Below are 19,067 nucleotides of genomic sequence, written 5' to 3' on the forward strand. Positions count from 1 at the left end.
GCTGACAACAAATTCACCTAATGAGAGCCCAAGCTATCTGAACACGGGGAAAGACCCTCATTACGCGCCATACCGCTTACGTGGATGCCCCTCGCCTTAAGAATTCTCCACGGCGACCCCACTGCCTTGCCCGCTAAGAATTCTCTCTCCTCTCCGCTTTCTTTCTATCTGCAATCGTCGGCGATGCAAGAACCAGAGCTTCACGATCTCTCCGACGACGCCGATTACGCCGCGTCGCAGCAACACGTAAGCATTTCTCCGGCAACGCCAACTTTAATTCATCGTTTCTGAGTGTTTAGGGTTAATTATTTTGGGGTTTGTTCGGTTTGATTTGGATTAGGGCTCCGCGAGCATGATGCGGAGCGACAGCGGGAAGCACAGCTCGTCGAGCGAGCACGACGGCGCCGAGGTAGTTTTCTTGAAAGACAATGTCACCATCCACCCTACTCAGTTCGCCTCCGAGAGGATTAGTGGAAGATTGAGGCTAATTAAGCACGGTTCTTCCTTATCCATGGTATTATTCATTAATTAATGATTGATTAATTAAAGATTATCGCTTGATTACTGATATTTCTGTTAATTGTTGACGTGTTTGGTACGGTTTGATCTGTAGACATGGATTCCGTACAACGGGCAAAACTCGAACGCTAGGGTGTCTGAGAAAGGTTTTGTAGATTTAGACCTTGAATTTTAGTTGTTAAATTTGTTGAATTTATTTATTTATTTTTGTTTTTTGTTTTTTTTATTCTTTTTTGGTTTGTGCTTGTGGTGGTGTAGATAGGAATCTTTATACCATAAGGTCAGTGCCATTAACGGAGGTCCGGTCGATTCGCCGCCACACTCCAGCGCTTGGATGGCAGTACATTATCATCGTTTTGGCTACAGGTAAAACAACTTTATCATGATTTGTAAGGCATAATTAGTAATTATATGTGGTGTTGGTTACAATTTGTTCGGAAACTTTAGCAGAATATTGTTGTCTGCAATTTGCTCGTGTAATAAGTAATTCGAATACTCCTCTTAGGAGCTTGTGTGCATGATAATACTTACTATTTAGAGGGCAAGCCTCGGTGGTTGCCTTGTTAGTCGTCCCAATGTATTGCAATCCCAATCCGAACAACCAATTTGGAATTATATCTAGTAGTAGAAGAAAGCAAATCAGGTTAAAGTACAAGACTTTAAGTTTATTTTCTGTAATTTCACAATTTTTTCGTAGTCCAAGTAAACAGTAATAAATGCTAGATATTGTACCGTGTAAGAACAATTTGTACATACAATTCAAGAAAGTAACTAGATATGCTAAAAAATCTTGTAGTTGTCTAAAGGTTAAAAGAAAAGAAATGGTGGTAAGTATAGAATCGGATTTACTGTTTCTGCTGCTTGGTACCTTTGTTTTGCTGCTTGATTTACTTAGGCTTACATCTAAAGCTGTATACTCTTGTATGATGTCTTTTTTGTATTTGTATATGTGGTTTGAAAGTGAGCTTTTGCAGGACTTGCATTTCCTCCTCTGTATTTCTATAATGGAGGAGTCAAAGAGTTCCTTGCTACAATAAAGCAACATTTGTTTCTTGTGAGGTTGGTTATTATTGTTAATTAATGTTATAATACCTTTTGAAACTTAAGGTCCAAAGATGAAAGAATCCTTTCGCTACATCATCTAAATCCTTATTTTCCAATTAAAAAGTAGGTGGTCCAGAATTTTCGTTCTGTTGAATGTTTTCAGGTCAGCTGAAGATGCAAATGTATTTCTGGTGAATGATTTTCAAAATCCTCTCCAGGTATGCATCATTTGAGCTAAAGCTGAAATGAAACCTCCTCTTTTTTTTTTATCTGTTTTGTCAACTTTGGTTTTCTTGATGATACTATCAAGCTGGAAACTGCAATATTTTTCATGACTTATTTGTTTCTTCAGAGAACTCTATCGTCTTTGGAGTTGCCTAGGGTGCTTTCTGTTGCAAGTGGGGTCTCAGTTGGCGACACCTTTTCAGATCTAAACCAGGAGAGAACAAGTGGGGATGTCAATCAAGAAGGAAATATAAGCATTTCTCAATACAGTGAGAGGCAAAGGCAAAGGGTTCATGATCCTGCACGAGATCTCTCAATTCAAGTGTTGGAAAAGTTTTCTCTCGTGACCAAATTTGCTCGAGAAACAACTTCTCAACTTTTCCGTGATAATCATAGTAACGGATATGGTGCTATAGAAAGGAGAAGTAATAACCAGCCTCCCATTGATTACCCTCAGAAGGCATCCCATCATTCAAATAGAGTCCCTGAGAAAAGTCCTGTCCCCCCAGATTCCGTGGAGGTAAACCTTCCATTTTATCAAGTTACTTAATGCATTTTGGGAAAAACTGTTTCCATCAATGCTGTCAATTTATAAATGAACTCAAGGAAGTTTTCTGGCTTGGTGCCAAATCGCCAATAGAATTCGTGGATAAAAGGTTTTAAGATGTAATTTAAGCTTAGTCAAACATACAATTTCCTTCAAATTCTCGGGTCCATTGTATTATGAATATTTGTTCAAATTGGCAGTTTGATAAAGTATCAATGGAATGGGGAAATCCACGACAGCCACCTTTGGGCTCTGATGAGGTGATGATTTTTCACTTTTAAAAATAAGAACATTTTGAGTAGAACTGGAGCTGCTAGAAATGTGTTGCTGGTGTAATATGGGTTTGTGTAAGTTCCGTTTATTTTTGCAGTGGGAAACCTTCTTGGATTCTGAAGGAAGGATCGTCAACTCAGAAGCTTTCAGAAAGAGAATATTTTATGGGGGAATTGAGCACAAACTACGGAAAGAGGTTTTTATACTGTTGTATGTTGGAAGCTATGACTAAGTACTTTGTTTGAATATGCATTATCTCATCAGTATTCTTAATTATGATTGTAGGTCTGGCCATTCTTGTTGGGATACCATGCATATGATTCAACAGATGCTGAGAGGGAATACCTTAGGGCCGTTAAAAAGTCAGAATTTGAAACTGTAAAGAAGCAATGGCAGGTTGGTAGTAGTAGTATTGTATATTTCCACTAAGAGTCTAAGACACACACACACACACACACACACATTCTCTCTCTCTCTCTCTCTCTCTCTCTCTCTCTCTCTCTCTCTCTCTCTAACATGCACAAAAATGCAACTGTCCTGAGGAGCTTGATTAGGTGGCTTATGATATGTATTTGTATTTTCCTCTGCAGAGTATCTCTCCAGAACAGGCCAAAAGGTTTACAAAATTCAGGGAGAGAAAAGGCCTCATTGAGAAAGATGTGGTATCATGAAACTTGCGGGATTTATTTTGAGCTTTCAACTTCCGTGATGAATTAATGCTGTTTTTAAGTCTGAAACTGTTGTAATTATCTTTAGGTAAGGACTGACAGATCTCTCTCCTACTACGATGGGGACGATAATCCAAATGTGAATCTGTTACGTGATATACTCTTAACGTACTCATTTTACAACTTTGATCTTGGTTACTGTCAGGTGATTACTTCTTCAGCTTAGTAGATTCTTGCTGCAGTTGGCTGCATAAATTTACTTTACGTTTAAGCAAAATACATAAAGCTCAAGTAAAATACAATTTTACCATGCTAACGTAAAAGTTTGGTTTGGGATTATCTCACGACATGTAACCATATTAGCTATGTGGTTTATACACATTTGTCATATATGTAGTAATGATATTCCTTTGGGATATAGCTTTCTTCTTCCTGTCTCTTGTGGTATTGTTTGTAAAGTGAGAACAGCATGTTCAAATAATGACCTCAAACTCTGAATGTAAGTTGCCTCAATATGTAACTTCGTAGCCCCAGTTCAGTTGGGATAGCTGTGTTCCATCATTGTATGATGTATCTTTATTTTGTCCTACAGGGTATGAGTGATCTCCTGTCCCCAATTTTGTATGTAATGGAGGATGAGTCTGAATCGTTTTGGTGTTTTGTTTCACTGATGGAGCGCCTTGGGCCAAATTTCAACCGTGACCAAAGTGGCATGCACTCTCAACTTTTTGCAATAATGAAGGTCTCTCTCTTATCTACCTTTACATTGCTTTGCCAGGACGAAATAGTAGTTCTGTGTTCTTAATTCATTCTAAATCATTGTTGTTGTAGTTGGTGGAGCTGTTAGACGCTCCGTTGCACAATCACTTGACTCAGAAGGACTGCTTGAATTACTTTTTTTGTTTCCGCTGGGTTCTAATACAATTTAAAAGGTCAGGTTCCACACTCCGTTCTTAATATTGATTTATTTATGTATGCATGGTTGTATGTTTGTGAGAGCTATATAGTTGATTATTACAGTGTTACTGTATAATTCTTTCACTCCACTTTTCCTGATAGAGTTTGATCGCATATCTATTTCTAGGGAATTTGAATTCGACAAAACAATGCGCTTGTGGGAGGTATTGTGGACACATTATCCGTCTGAGCATCTGCACCTGTATGTCTGTGTGGCGATATTGAAGCGACACCGTAGTAAGATAATTGGGGAGCAAATGGACTTCGACACTCTACTGAAGTTCATTAATGAACTGAGCGGTCGTATAGATCTTGATGCAGTGGTCAGGGACGCGGAGGCTTTGTGCATATGTGCCGGCGAGAATGGTGCTGCTTCCATTCCGCCCGGAACTCCACCGTCGTTGCCCGTTGATGATGTTTTATTGTACCCTCAACAAGAACTAGACGACATATTGTAAATGTAAATTCCCATTCGAGGGAGGATTCATCGACCTCAAACTTCTACATATTGGAAATCTAATAATTGCTTTTCGAAGACAATTAGCTTTTCGGTTTACCTGCAACCGTGGCTTGTATGATGTGTCATGTCAATTTTATGATACGTACATCTTTTGCCCACTTTTTTTTTTTTCTTAAATTTTATGTTGTATCATGTCAATTTTATGATACTACATCTTTTGCTCACTTTTTCTACATATTAGAAAACTAACAGAAAGTTAAAAAACTTCTCTTTTAATGAAAAGTCATTTTTAAATGAATAATGAATAGTACCAGAGAAATGTATGATGTGGTTTTTCGTTAAAAATGAACAGTACCAGAAGTGTTTTGTTAAACCTTCCTAAATTTAATACCTGATTAACTTGTGGTTGGTACTGACCAGTTTTGAGTTACGTGTTGGAAAATAATAGTATTTTGGTTATTTTTGGGTTTTCTTATAGGTATAGGATTTGAGCATAGCCCGTTAGTATTAAAGTTAGAGCTAGTTTATTGTAAAATAGCATGCTTATTATTCAGTCGAGAATGACTTAGTTAATATGAATCCCTTTCGGTTTAAATAGTCTTCTTAACAATTCCGTATTTTTTTATTTAACAAAAGTTTTATATATTCAACTTTATGTACCATATTAGACTTTTTACTGCTCTAATCAAAAGAAGATCATGACTTTGTTTTTGCTAATAGGCGAGCCATAGTTGAAAAGTCGATTTATAAGAGAAATAACATCGACGTGGGCAAATCCAACTCTGCCGAGACAGGGGTGTGAAATTAAGGCTTTTTAGTTAAATGGTTTTTGAGATTTGCATAACATTTTATTTTGATCCCTAAGATTTGAAATCAATAGAAGTGGTCTTTGAGATTGTCTACCATCAATCATTTTAGTCCTTAGGTGAAAAATTGTGTTAAGTAAGAATCAAAATGACAAAATTACCTTCAATTTAATAAACAATAGGCCAAAATGATTTGATCAAAACTGAGGGTATTTTTGTCATTTTATTCTTATTTTATGGAGACTTTTCACGGAATGACCAAAATGATTGATTATAGATAAACTTAGGGACCAATTCTATCGATTTCAAATATCAGAGACCAAATTGAAGAGTTATGCAAATCTCAGGGACCATTTTGGCTAAAAAACTGTGAGCTTAATAAACGTGTGTAAAAGAAATTAAATCTTGTTATCATGCGTGTGTTTAATGCAAGAGAAACTGACATGCAATGAGAATATGCTATTATGCCGATGTTTCTAATTGATTAGGCGTTGTCATGTAATTTAATTATTGTCATGCAATTTAATTTTCTCACTTATCAATACATGATTAATTTTGTGATTAATTTTATGATAGTGACATATTGACATGTTTGTCGTCAAAAAGTTCTTTCTTGTGTCTATGAAAAAAAAGGAGGGAGAGAAAGGGAGATGATCACATCAACATGTGTAACATTATCAATCATAGTGCAATGATTCATTAAAACTCATGCAAAAGAAAACCTGATAATAATCACGGGTATTAATTGTACGAACAAGGTGGCTAAAAAGCCTATCCATGATCTCAATTCTGCACAACTAATATCGGTGACTATTGTTAGTTTTTCAACTGCTGAGAAAAACAAGCACTAGATACTCGAGCAGGCTAGCTAGCTCTAAATTATTATGAGGTTTAACGTACCTATATAACAGCTGCTACGTACAATACCTAAAGTATACAAGTGATTTTTTAATCAAATAAAAGAAAAGGGTCCATGTAGCCAATGAAAGGCTCATCATCAAACACAAACGCCGGATTGAAGTTTGAACTGCAGCTAGGCATGTAGTAGTGCAGCTCCCTTGGAGATTCTATGTCCACATCATAGTAAAAGCAGCTCTCTTCTGTAGTACTGGTAGTAGCAAATATGGGTCCATCATTCGGCTCCTCGTGATGTTGATGATGATGATCAGAATTGGTGTCTTTTGGACTTCGAACAGTACTACTGATGATCATCGGATTGTCAGCAGTAGGGTTATCAGCAGTAGCGGTGGCAGTGCTCGAAGTCTTACTCGTATTGATTTTGTTTTTGTTCTTAGTGATATTGGTGGCATGGTTTGAGTAGTCTGTCTTAGTGGTACCTTTTCTTTTGCCTCCAGCTGGGCAGCAGCTGGTGTTCTTGTTCAAATGGGTATTCCAGTAGTTCTTCACTTCATTATCCGTCCGGCCAGGAAGCCGACCAGCAATCAGTGACCATCTATGTACGTATATATTTTATAGCAAAACAACTAAAGTAATTAATTTAGGTTAAGTGATGAATTAATTAAAGCGATGATGCTGATTAGTTGACGATTAATTATACCGATTGCCAAGAAGCTTGTGCATGCGGATGATGAGGTCTTTCTCCTCTTGGGACATGTCTCCGCGTTTGATGTTAGGACTCAGGTAATTCTTCCATCTTAGCCTACAGCTCTTTCCTCCCCTCTTCAGACCTGCATGCATGCATGTGCACATGCTTGTGTTTATGAGAGAGAGAGAGAGGGGGGAGCTAGTTTGATGATTAACTAAGTAATAAACTAATGAACCTGAAAGCTTGGAAACAGTTGCCCAGTTGCCTTCACCATGCGTTTCCACATATTGTTTGAGAATCAAGTCCTCCTCTGGCTTCCACAAGTTCTTCTTCGGCTGTGCATTTCCTGCTTTCACAACTGATGATCTTTTGTTTTTGGCCATCACCATGACGAAAAATCACTATCACACACAGCTGAGACACTACTATATATCTGGTTCGATATTTTAGTTTTTGTGAGTCAACCTGCTAGCTAGCTATATGTGTGTGTGTATATATATGTGTGTAATTGTAGACTAAAGAACGTGAAAACTGCTTACGTGCGTAAATGAATGGTAATGGGAGGCCTCTTTAATTTGCTTCAATTAAATTCCTCCTACTTTAGCTTTTTCTTGAGTCTTGAGTCCTTAGCAACCCCACGTCTCCTCCTGTAAAAGAAAATCTTGCTTCCCACTGACTACTACAAATTTTGGCTAAGATTCCAGAGAGAGAGAAAGATGGAAAGACAGAGTGATCAGCCGATAGAACAGTAAGTACTATAAGTACTAGGCAATTCAGTGTAATTTCACGTATCACGAGTTTTAGTGCGTATTCACTGTTTTTACTACAAAAGGGCAGTAGCGTTAGGGTTATGGCATCCACAACAATTTTTTACCAAAGAAAAAAGGGCATCTACAATTCTACGTGTGATATCCTTCACACAGAGATGCACGGGTGGTAACCAGTTCATCTTTTAAAGCCTTGGCCACGTGGGTTGAATGCCTTACCCTTTTTTCCCTTTAATTTGCTAATCATCTCATATCATTGTAGATATGTAAACTTTAGTGAAATAAATACTCACCAACACATTAAATTTTCAACATATCAGGGCTTACGTGACACGCATTGTGTGTCTTATAAATCGTACAATAACATGTGACTCATCAAAACTGGACAAGTAATTAAGAGTGACACACGTCGATATTTGGCGAAAATGAATTAAGAAATTATCTTTATTAATTTTAATTTAAATCAAACAAATTAATTGATTTAAATTTAAAACAAATGAAATGCCAAATCCGCGGAGATTGGTTAAATCATGGATGGCCAAATTAAGGATGAAATGTGATTTATTTGTTTGATTTAAATACAAGATTATTTGATTAAATCAAGGATTTTTTTTATGGAGTCAAATAACAAACCAAGTTCAAATCAAGTGTTGGTTCTTTTTCAATTAATCAAATCCAAAATCAAGACCAACTTAAACCTTAATCAAGACTTGCATCACCTATAAATATGAGGCTCCACAACAAAGAAAAGCCTCCCTCAAAAACACATTCTCACACTTAGACGCTCAAACTCCAGAGCACTCTACATGCACTTAGAAGACTCAGAAAGTTCTCTACATTCTTCACCACACTTGTGAAGAACCATCAAGCACCACTACACGTGTCAGTTCCTCTATTGCCTCAAGCCAAATCCTTGCAGCATTCATGGATTCGAGAACAAGTCATTACGACCCTCAGATCAACAACTTTGCTCATAGATTTATTTAATACAAAATGTATTTTGTACACGTTTTCTTGTTTTATTTGTAGTAGGAAATTTCGTATTTACAATCATTTTTGGATACTTTAAGCAATTGTGTTTTGCAGTGTTAATTTTTAACTTAGGCTTTTTAGCCAAAATGGTCTCTAACATTGGCATAACTCCTTAATTTGGTCCCTTTGATTTGAAATCAATAGAAGTGGTCCATGAATTTGTCCACTATCAATCATTTTGGTCATTTTGTGAAAACTTTTGTTAAATAAGGACCAAAATGGCAAAAATACTCTAAATTTAATAAATAACAAGCCAAAATGATTGGACAAAAATTGAGGGTAATTTTGTCAAATCTTATTTGATGGAGATTTTTCACAAATGACAAATGATTGATGTGACAGCCCGTCCCGGATTTTTCGTACCTAGGGGTGAAATGACGGTTTTGCCCCTAGTATGGTTGTTTCGTTGTGTGGTCATTTTTGGGCTTTGGTTGGTGGAGTTTGGACCACACACACACACCCTCACACTCACCCTCTCTCTTTGCCCTGTCCCGAGTCCCTCTCTCTCTCCCATTCCTATTCTTTTTGCACGGACGACACCCAAAACCCTTGAAACCTTCACATATCGAGGAAACAAATTACATATTCGTGCTCGTGAGGTCCTTAGGAGTTCAACCATACCCATTTCAGGTAAGGATACCTTTGTTTTCACGTCGAACTCGGGATCCCCGATTTTGGTCACTGTTCATGCACACATTAATTCTTGTGTTTTTGGGAATTTCAAGCTTGTAGGAAGCTTGGTGAGGTCCTTAGGAGGCTCGGGGTGGTTCGTTTGAAGGTTTTGGACGTCGGGATCATGAGTTACAAGTTTGGCCGAAGTTGGTGGTGTTTTCCCAGCGAGATTCCGTGGGTTTTAGTGCTTGAAAGTGGTATGGATTTGTTCCTCTTGTTGTAAGCTTCATTTTGGTACCAATTTTGTGAAATTTGGTTGAAAACGAAGAAGATACAAAGTTTTGAAAAATTCCCGGTTTTCCGGCGCCGGAGTTTGGCCGGAGAAGATGACGGAATATTCCGTCAATTTGGATGGAATATTCCTAACAGCGTTAACGGCATCAGTTACATTTAACGGAATATTCCTGACGCCGTCAGTGTGCCAGGCACGTGCCTTGGCCGACGCATGCGGCGTCGGAAAATTTTTCTAAAAATATGGGGATGTTCGTGAGGTTAAGTAAATCACGTTGGTGTATTCATACACCCCATTTGAGCTTTGTATGAGAAGTTATTTCGTGAGGTTGGTTATGTGCTTTAAAATTAACGTTTTTATAGTTGTTTCGCATATAGGTGAGACCTATCCCGAGGACGAGCGCGGTCACTCGAGGCAAGGGGGTTACGACCCTTCTACATACCAGTGAGTGAGCTTTTGGTTTTCCGTATATACCTATATACTTATGTTTTTCCCGGAAAGTGAATTGAAACGTTTATACGTTTATATGCCATGCATATTGTTTGCCATTTATTTATGCATTATTAGTTGCATATGTATTATGTGTTGGTGCTGTGGACGCACAGGTAAGTGCCAGGTGAGTTATGATTTATGTTTATGTTTAGTAATGATTTGAGATGCATATAGAGCTCATAACCTGCACCCCCGATGTTAGTGCTCCCGCCCAGAGTTGGGCACAGTCCTTCACGTGATGTTCACCTCCCGCACCACACACTCATCTTGGATCCAAGTTAGGTGCACAGTCCTGTAGTACAAACCACTTTAGGTGGTTCCGACTCATAGGTGACCCGTGATTATTCGCCCAGTCTTCACGTGATCGTAGCACTTAAGCGTACTTATTATACACCAAGTCCTGTCGTACAGACCACTTTAGGTGGTTCCGACTCGTGTGCAAGTATAGTTAGTGAGATGGAGATTTAAGCTCTAGATTCAACCGTACAGGTCACGTTAGGTGACTCCGGGTGACAGATTTCATGGCATTGATTTGACATTTCCTGAGCACTTGCATTCTATTTAGAGGCATTTGGCATGGCATATTTCCGAGCATGACTTATATATATGTATACTCTATTTTCTGGGAAGTATACAGGTTTTACAGCGAGGGGTTAGAACTTTATTTATGAAATGGTTTTTGAAAAGCTTTGTTTTTGCCCACTTACGCTTTCTGTTTTACGCCCCTCCAGGTTCTAGTTGGCTAGCACTTGGGGTGGCTTCCCAGAGGATTTTCCCGGCATATCTGACAGATTACCACCAGTGTAGGACCACATTTGGGTGTGTTTATGTAGTGTTGTTTCTCCCGGACTGCATTAGGTCTTCGTGCTCTGAACTTTGTTTTCACACTTACGCTTGCACATGTATGTTCTTACTTTGTGTGCAGCTGGTTTTTATTTATTCGCACTTTTATTATTATTTATTAGCTTCCGCACTGTGCACATGGTTACGTCACTTCCACGTGACGGTCAGCATGCCCTTATCTCGGTCAGGGTGTGTCAATTGATGGTGGACAAACTCAATGACCACTTCTATCAATTTCAAATCTCATGGACCAAAATGAGAAATTATATCAATCTCAAAGACTATTTTGACTAAAAAAATCTTTTAACTTATATGAAAAAGATTGAAGTATCCAACATAGGTGTCTTTAGTCAAAAGCAGGCATTTTAATTGAGTCATTAAAGATGTTTGAATTTCAATTAGAATGATTATGTTTGAATTTTGTAAAGATGTTTTGGATTTCAATTATGACGATTCAGTTCATTCACAATAAAATGTGGAACGTGGTATTTATGCAAGTTAAAATATCTTAAAGAATTAATGGCCAAAATATGATTGGTGAAATTTTTTGTGAATTTCACACTTCACACTAATATAATGCTATCAATTTATCCATGTTACTTTTAGTAATTTGTGAATTAGTAACATTACGTAGCCCACAACATCACAACAAAATTAAACTACCCCAGTGAGACTAACAACCAATCAAATATCGAACTGTAAATATATATTTTCCTTGAAATGAAATACTTTGAACTTGAAACCCATTTTACTCAAGTGGAGACAAATACGAAAACAAAAAGTTGTTCATATTTAAAGAGTTTGATATGAAAATTAGTATGAAGTCATGATAAGAAGGGAAAGGCCCCACCATCCACAAAGGGTGCATCTCTTTAAACGAGGAGCGCCAACTTTTACTTGAAAATTGTATATGGTGGGTGTGTGATTTCTCTTATTTTCTTGCTAACCCTGCCAGTGCAAGGACCACCAAATAGGTAATGCGTTATATGCTATGTGTTGGGGGGGAGTGACATGACCATTCGTCTCCAGAAGCATTCACATGCTCTCTACTCATACTCCGATCTTTCCCTGGCCCAAGCTAGTTTCAAATCAAATGTACTTGTACATAAATTTGCTTTACGACCAGATACGAACGATGATTATTTCTCCTTTTTCAGTTCCTTGCATTCAGCAATTTATTGCTTTTTTGTTTTTTTTTCTTTTTTTGGACAACCAAAAACAATCATGCTCCTCACCATTAATTGCACTATCCTTCTGGTTTCAGACGGATTTTCCAAAAGCTATCTAATGAAAATTGCAGCTGATAAACCACAAATACTTGTCTATCTTACTAGTTTACTCATACATAGCTAATAATATAATTCAAACATACAACGTTACATAACGATAATTACATGAATATTTACTAGCTTGATCTGGAAAGTTTGCCAGCCAAATATAAGTACTAAAGCTAGCTAGCTTGCGCAGTTTGATGGGAGTTTGGTCGTAACATTCTCATGAAAGTACTGCTACCAGCTAGCTAGTGCATTATATTCTCTGATAGTCGTTATCAGCTTGTAAAGTTCTCCACCATCTCGTGTTTCTTTTGTTGTGATCTTCGTACAATAATATAAAGAAATTAAGACCCATGAGGGATGGAAAATGACAAGTTTTTTGTGCCCTACAATCCATAGTTTGGGTTAAATCTTCAAAATACATATGGTGGACTTCCCTTATGGGCCAAACCCTAGCTATCAAATTTTTATTTTGTTTTAATTTAACTGAATTTATAGAACAATTATATTTATAGCATTTCTCATATATATTTATAGTTAGGTTAATTAACTAATTCATAACAATGATTGTTCTTTATGATTTCTGCAACCTTTTGAAAATCATACATCACTTATCTAGGGTTGGATTTCTACTTGTGGCGGCAGCCAAAAAATAGGATTATGGGTTAATAATTTAGGGTTTTAATAATTTTAAATTGTATGGACTTAGCTTTGAGTTATGCTTGAATGTAGTGATCTAGCTAAGTTGTTTGAGTTATGCGGTTTTTGCACGGCATTAATTTTGCTATTTTGAGATTATTACTTATATTGTTATATCTTTGATACCTGACTGGCCATTTTAATATACTGTTAAAGTTTGATTGATGAATATCTTTTTCATATAAAGATAATTAAGTAAACATTAAGATGTATAGAAAGCTAGAGTTGCATGATCTTAATTAAAATTTCGTGATATATATGCACGCATGCTTGCGGAACCACGCACAGATTTCGATATATTGTACATGTTTTTACACGGAGATCATGAAGTCGCTTTTAAGCTGGCATGTTGGGAAATTTTAGCTAGATTACGATTCCTTCACCATCACCATGCCATGCATTATTTGCACAATCATATTTCACCTTTTTCGCTTTTGTTTATGTTTCCTGTATAAATAGAAATCACACATAAATCTTGCCTCTGCAAAGTGAAAGCAAAACCCTCCAATATTCCCTATATCTACCAATATCAAAGATTCAAGGCCCACCAACCTCTTGCCTGCAAATCAAATGAGCTTTTTTGAATCGTGCTTAATTTAAATATTATTAATTAATTCCCGATCGATCGACCAATGAAATACATATATATGGCTAAATTCTTAACGGGGACTTAATCACTTGCGGTATCATTTTGTCTCCTAATAATTCTTGGTATAATATTGGTCCCTACCTAGCATTGTTCTTATGAAGTAATTAATTAATTAAACCAAAAAAAGCTGTAAAAACAGTAATAAACTGAAGATTTAACTAACCTAGAAACAACTGAATAATATTAAGCCAAGGGGTTCCAAAAGTGATTAAAATAGATGAATGTTCTACTTCAATGAGTAAAGTGTTCTCATTGAATGAAAGAGTAACAATCGCACTGCACTGATTGAAGCAGTGCGTTATGATTGCTTCGTTAAGGAACTATCCAACGGGATTAGGGGATTTGCAGCCATCATTCTGCATTGTTTATTCCAATCGAGCCTCTCATCATCATCGGAATTATATGTCGAACCTGTCCCGGGGCTTTTCATTGGTTTCGGAACTGCAATCGTTTTTTCTTCTTCTTTAGTATCGGAACCTATATTGGAATCGATTCTGAATTTTCGGAAATTTATGAGCTAAACCCATCTTGTACATGCGGAACTGTATATGGTTTGAGCTTTTAGGGCCGAGTGTATGGCGCAATGTTGGGCTAAACTAAAAGGTTCCCAGCTTCGCTCCATTAAACAAATTAACTGGGTCAACAATTACTGATTTCTAATCATGTCCATGTTTACTTATCAAACGCCTGCAACTTTGTAGGATCAATCTCCAAACTATTGATTACTATGAGGTAGTGACAAGAGAGAAATAACAAACCGAAGGAAAGAAAAGAATATATTTCCCATTGAATGATTTGTATGGAGGAATAAATCATCTTTTTATAGACTTCATTATACCATTTTCAAAGAGTTGTGAGACTTCTCTGAGTGATCTTATTATTTCATGATAAGACACATCGCTTATAGAAGATATAACCTTTATGATAAGTCATACATTTTATCACACCCTTTGGTTAAGAGTATATCAATACACCAATCTTATAGTGCACCTCCATACATCAAATGCACACATAGTAAAGAAAACATCATCATAATTATATTCCAACATCTCCTACTTGATCTTGATGATGTAAGTTTTAAGATCCAGTTGGCTACACAAATTGGATATTATTACCGAGTATCAAATCCTGACTACTCTTGACTTTCCAACTGTAGTTTAAAAACATTTGGTTTGTAAACTGTTGCCATTCCGTGGTTCGGCTTATATGTGTGCATGTTTTGACCATTCTTACTGATCGTGCTTGTACTAGCAACTTCCATTTTACTAATCTTTCAAGTAAAGTAGCACCATTACTCTTTACTAGGAAAACACCATCCGCACTTAGTATTAATGACGACTTCAGCCAAGTCCAACTTGACTTGCATTGAAATTTCGATCAAGTACTTCCTCCTAAGCCAATTCAGAGGCTTTCCTCAATACACTTTATCTACGACTTTATACGATATGCACCAAGATGTTATACAAATTCAAACATGATGCCTATAAACAGATTTTACATACAAGAAGATCTATTATAACTCTGTTACCTTGCTCGTGCCCTTCTATCTTTTATTTGACCAATCAATCAATTAGAGTCGCATCAAACTGTTCATTTTAGGCGTCCCCAAAATCCTTCCAAAGATGCCCATACAACATGCCCCGACTAGAAGATCTAAATGATTCCAACTTGTAGTCACATACTCCTCTGAATTACCTTTCAGAGCAATTTTTGGTCATAGGATCGGCCGCCATCTTACACAAGGGTGTGCGGTCAACTTTCACTTCATCCCTCTCCACAATAATTCCATATAGTGATATTATATATCAATGTGTTCACCTTAGGAGCTAACAATTCTTAAAAGATAGCGAACTTATTATCATAAAACACATTGACATAATTCCTAAGAATACAATCAATATAATATCAATAAACATTTAGCTATACGCACTATCTATACCAGCCCATATTATAACACAAGGTTGTTTCTTAATCAATCAAGAAGCAACCATTAAGTTTTTCTATCAACATTTTGTGAAGAAAATAAACACTGCAATAGAAAACACATAATTACTACATATTTAATAAATTTCGTACCTTGAGTGTCTAATAATTAATCCTTTGGAATCCTTGTTGACGTGCTTGATTAAAAACATAATCATTTTCTTTGGTTAAAAACATTAATTGAAACAAAGTTTCCTTGGGTCTCCCCTTGAAATCCAAAACAAGGTTTCCTTTAGGTCTCCCACTAAAATTCAAAACAAGGTTTCCTTTGTGTCTCCCACTCAATTGATTAATCTCTTCAAGATTGATAACTTTAATTACCGTTCAAATCTTGTACTTTTATTTTTCTCCCACTATTCTAATTATTTATATTTGAATCTAGTAGCACATCACTAATCATATCAATTTGATGTTAGACTATTGATTATTATGCAGTAGTGCAAGGGAGAAATATCACCCCAAGGGAAAGAAGAGAATATATTTCACATTGAATGATTTGTTTGGAGGAATAAATCCTCATTTTATAGACTTCATCACCATTTTCAGAGATTTGTCAAACTTCTCTGAATGATCTTATCCTTTTATGATAAGAGTCATAAGACACATTACTTATAGAAGGGTATAACATTTATAATAAGTCACACCTTTTATATCCCATCCTTTGGTTAAGTGTACATTAGTACACCAATCTTATGGTGCACCTCCACACGTTAAATACCACATAGTAAAGCCAACATAATCGTGATTATATTCCAACATGAAAGACTAAAAGAAACTTTCTTACCAACAATGCACCATTTTAGTGGCGTTACTTGTTCAATAAAAATATGTCATGTGTTAAAAAATAAACTAATTATCCGATAAACGAGTTTCACATGTTTAAATGCTTACAAGAGACTCTCTCTTGCAAGACATCAATAACTTGCATGCATGTTTATCCCTTGTTGTATACTCGTATATCTGTCTCTCTCATGACACTTATCATCACATGTAAGATAATATTTGATAAAGGATAAGATATGACAGATCATCATGTTTATGTCATAGACTTCTCTACACAAAGTATGTACTTCTAATAATATCTTAGTCTAACAGCGCATTATAATATGAGAAAGTTAAAACATATAATTTTGGGTAAAGTACAAAAAACTATCTCAACTATTGGGGTCACGACAGTTTCATACCTCATCTTTTAAAATTGACAATGTCATACCACATCTTACGAATTTGTGACAATGTCATACCTCCGTCAATTTTTCTGTTAGTTTTTCTATTAAGTGCTGATGTGGCAAGAAACAGGGACAACTCACTAATCCAGCTGGATTAAAAAATAATTAAATATATTTTTAATAATTAAATATTAAAAAAATTAAGAATAAAAAAACAAAACAAAAAAATTTCCTAGGGATGCGGGGACCCGTTCCCTTTCCTTCTTCTGGTTTTTTTTTTTTTTTTTTTTCTGGGTTGCAGTTTCCATTTTTTTTTTCCTCCTCTTCTTAGGTTCTTCCTCCTTCTCCTTGGGGGGAGGGGGGGTTGGGTTTTAAAATTTTTTTTTTTTTTTTCCTCCTCCTCTTCTTCCTCCTTCTTCTTCTTCGTCTTTGGTTCTTCCTCCTTCTCCTGGGGGGGGGGGGGGCCGGCGGGTGGGGTTGGGTTTTCAAATTGTTTTTTTTTTTTTTCCTCCTCCTCTTCTTTCTCCTTCTCCTTCTTCGGTTCTTCCTCCTTCTCTTGGGGGGCGGGTGGGGTTGGGATTTCAAATTATTATTATTTTTTTTTTTTTGTGTGTTAAAGATTAAGCAGAAGAAGATGAAGTTGAGGAAGAGAGAGAGGGGGAGGGAAGGGACAACTAAGGTTTTTTTTTATTTTTAATTTTACTTTTATTTATTATTTTAATATTTAAAAAATATTAAATATTTTTTTTAGTTTTTAATAATATTTTATTAATTTTTAATAGAAAGTAGTCCCAGTCTCTTGCCACGTCAGCACTTAACAGAAAAACTAACAGAAAAATTGACGAAGGTATGATATTGTCACAAATTCGTAAGATGCAGTATGACATTGTCAATTTTAAAAAATGAGGTATGAAAATCGTGATCCCAATAGTTGAGGTAGTTTTTTATACTTTACCCTATAATTTTATATTATTCACTTGAAATAGAGTCACAATTGCATGCCTGATAAGTGGCGTGGACATGACGCCGCTTGTTTTACTCTGTTACCTCAGTAGCACATAGAGTTTCAAATTTCAATGGTCTGCAAAAACTCGTTACTATTTCAACCAAATAAATTGTACTGACAGAAATTGTTTGCATGGTGATTGTCCAACCCACTTAATTTTTGGTTTCAGTTCTCCCCGACAAACACATGACATATTCCTAATTGTAGCTGCCAAGGCAACGAAATTAAGGAAAGATTAAAGCAGCCAAGTCCCCTTAAGTCACTATTAATTTTCTTTAATTTGTTTTAAGTGATTAGTAAAGTGGCGGAAGCGTGGTTTAGGGCTCAGTACTGTGGACTTGCTTATTTAAACCGACAAATAGAACTCAAAGTCGTACCAACCAACCACCGAATTCCAAACAGGGAAAATCTTTTTGAACCAGGCCAGGCCAAACCAGAATCATCAGACCAGGAGAGTGCATGCATCAAAAGTAATTAAAGTTGAGCCCGTGTTAATTAAACAAATTGAACTGAACCAGACCGGACAATTGACCTCTTTAGTATGTTGGATCCTTTCATAGGCAATCTGCTTTCATCATGTCGATTTCGGCTATTTCCATATAGCAATTTTAATTTGATAGGAAATGTAATTAAACAGTTATAAGTGTTTATGAGAGGAACATATGTTTGAGCTTTTAGAAGTAAAAGAAAGTCTTTTTCGCATGATTTGACCAAATAATTAATGACCATCAACCCAAATAGCGATTACTTATAACAAAATCTTCCATTAATTACTATGATATTATTGGGTCGTCTATTCTTTATTTTTTATTTTTTTATTTTTTTGCCGAATATTGAATTGTCTGCTCAACTATGTGTAATTGTCATTATACATAAAATTAGTTCTTGGTGTGTAACTAGAAAATCACACCACTTCATAAGTTATTTTATTGATCAGTGACGAAGTTTATACCTTCAGCTATAATTTTGTATGCGTACTCGTAGTGTAACATTAATAGACTGATTTCACTTAGTGATAGTGCGACAAACTCACTAAAAAACGTTACGCATGATCTAAATCAAGATAAAAACATGCTTAAAACAAATACACAACTATTTTATTATCCCAAACCTATAATGCATCGTCAAAACATGTAGTGTAATCGAAAGTTTATCGGAATTTCAGTATGCACACGTTTCACGTGGCTTTCTCTCCCAAGTAACA

At 36.2% G+C, this 19,067-nt stretch overlaps 2 protein-coding genes across 4 annotated transcripts; one reads left to right on the plus strand and one right to left on the minus strand.

The window, feature by feature from the left end:
* Positions 1 to 47: 47 nt before the first annotated feature.
* On the plus strand, positions 48 to 4,773 carry LOC125477721 (TBC1 domain family member 15-like). Of its 3 annotated transcripts, none has more exons than XM_048585135.1 (15): positions 48 to 246; positions 341 to 514; positions 614 to 665; positions 778 to 885; positions 1,494 to 1,578; positions 1,688 to 1,781; positions 1,916 to 2,308; positions 2,536 to 2,595; positions 2,706 to 2,804; positions 2,894 to 3,004; positions 3,199 to 3,270; positions 3,365 to 3,481; positions 3,869 to 4,018; positions 4,108 to 4,208; positions 4,361 to 4,773. In XM_048585135.1, exons 1-15 carry the CDS (start codon positions 85 to 87, stop codon positions 4,689 to 4,691), a joined length of 2,109 nt encoding a protein of 702 aa, XP_048441092.1. In that variant the 5' UTR covers positions 48 to 84; the 3' UTR covers positions 4,692 to 4,773. The 3 variants fall into 3 exon arrangements, with proteins under 3 accessions (XP_048441092.1, XP_048441098.1, XP_048441104.1); XM_048585141.1 differs by having other exon boundaries at positions 49 to 246; positions 1,691 to 1,781; XM_048585147.1 differs by having other exon boundaries at positions 50 to 246; positions 1,727 to 1,781.
* Positions 4,774 to 6,168: 1,395 nt separating this feature from the next.
* LOC103953916 (transcription factor MYB82) lies at positions 6,169 to 7,661 on the minus strand. The gene is made up of 3 exons (XM_009365717.2): positions 7,281 to 7,661; positions 7,058 to 7,187; positions 6,169 to 6,952 (listed from the first exon to the last, which is right to left on the minus strand). Exons 1-3 carry the CDS (start codon positions 7,432 to 7,434, stop codon positions 6,448 to 6,450), a joined length of 789 nt encoding a protein of 262 aa, XP_009363992.2. The 5' UTR covers positions 7,435 to 7,661; the 3' UTR covers positions 6,169 to 6,447.
* Between the last annotated feature and the right edge of the window lie 11,406 nt (positions 7,662 to 19,067).

This window comes from the organism of the source record quoted next, unplaced genomic scaffold, assembly GCF_019419815.1.
Source record: "Pyrus x bretschneideri cultivar Hongxiangsu unplaced genomic scaffold, Pyrus_bretschneideri_v1 Contig1, whole genome shotgun sequence".
In the NCBI taxonomy this organism is placed as follows: Eukaryota; Viridiplantae; Streptophyta; class Magnoliopsida; order Rosales; family Rosaceae; genus Pyrus; species Pyrus x bretschneideri.

Excerpts from the sequence above, each read along its gene's own strand:
- LOC125477721 (XM_048585135.1), top strand. The coding sequence starts at position 85 with ATGCCCCTCGCCTTAAGAATTCTCCACGGCGACCCCACTGCCTTGCCC. Across the intron at positions 2,596-2,705 it reads CACCTTTGGGCTCTGATGAG|TGGGAAACCTTCTTGGATTC; the intron begins GTGATGATTTTT and ends TTATTTTTGCAG. Across the intron at positions 3,271-3,364 it reads GCCTCATTGAGAAAGATGTG|GTAAGGACTGACAGATCTCT; the intron begins GTATCATGAAAC and ends AATTATCTTTAG.
- LOC103953916 (XM_009365717.2), bottom strand. The coding sequence starts at position 7,434 with ATGGTGATGGCCAAAAACAAAAGATCATCAGTTGTGAAAGCAGGAAAT. Across the intron at positions 7,188-7,280 it reads AACTGTTTCCAAGCTTTCAG|GTCTGAAGAGGGGAGGAAAG; the intron begins GTTCATTAGTTT and ends GCATGCATGCAG. Across the intron at positions 6,953-7,057 it reads CACAAGCTTCTTGGCAATCG|ATGGTCACTGATTGCTGGTC; the intron begins GTATAATTAATC and ends ATACGTACATAG.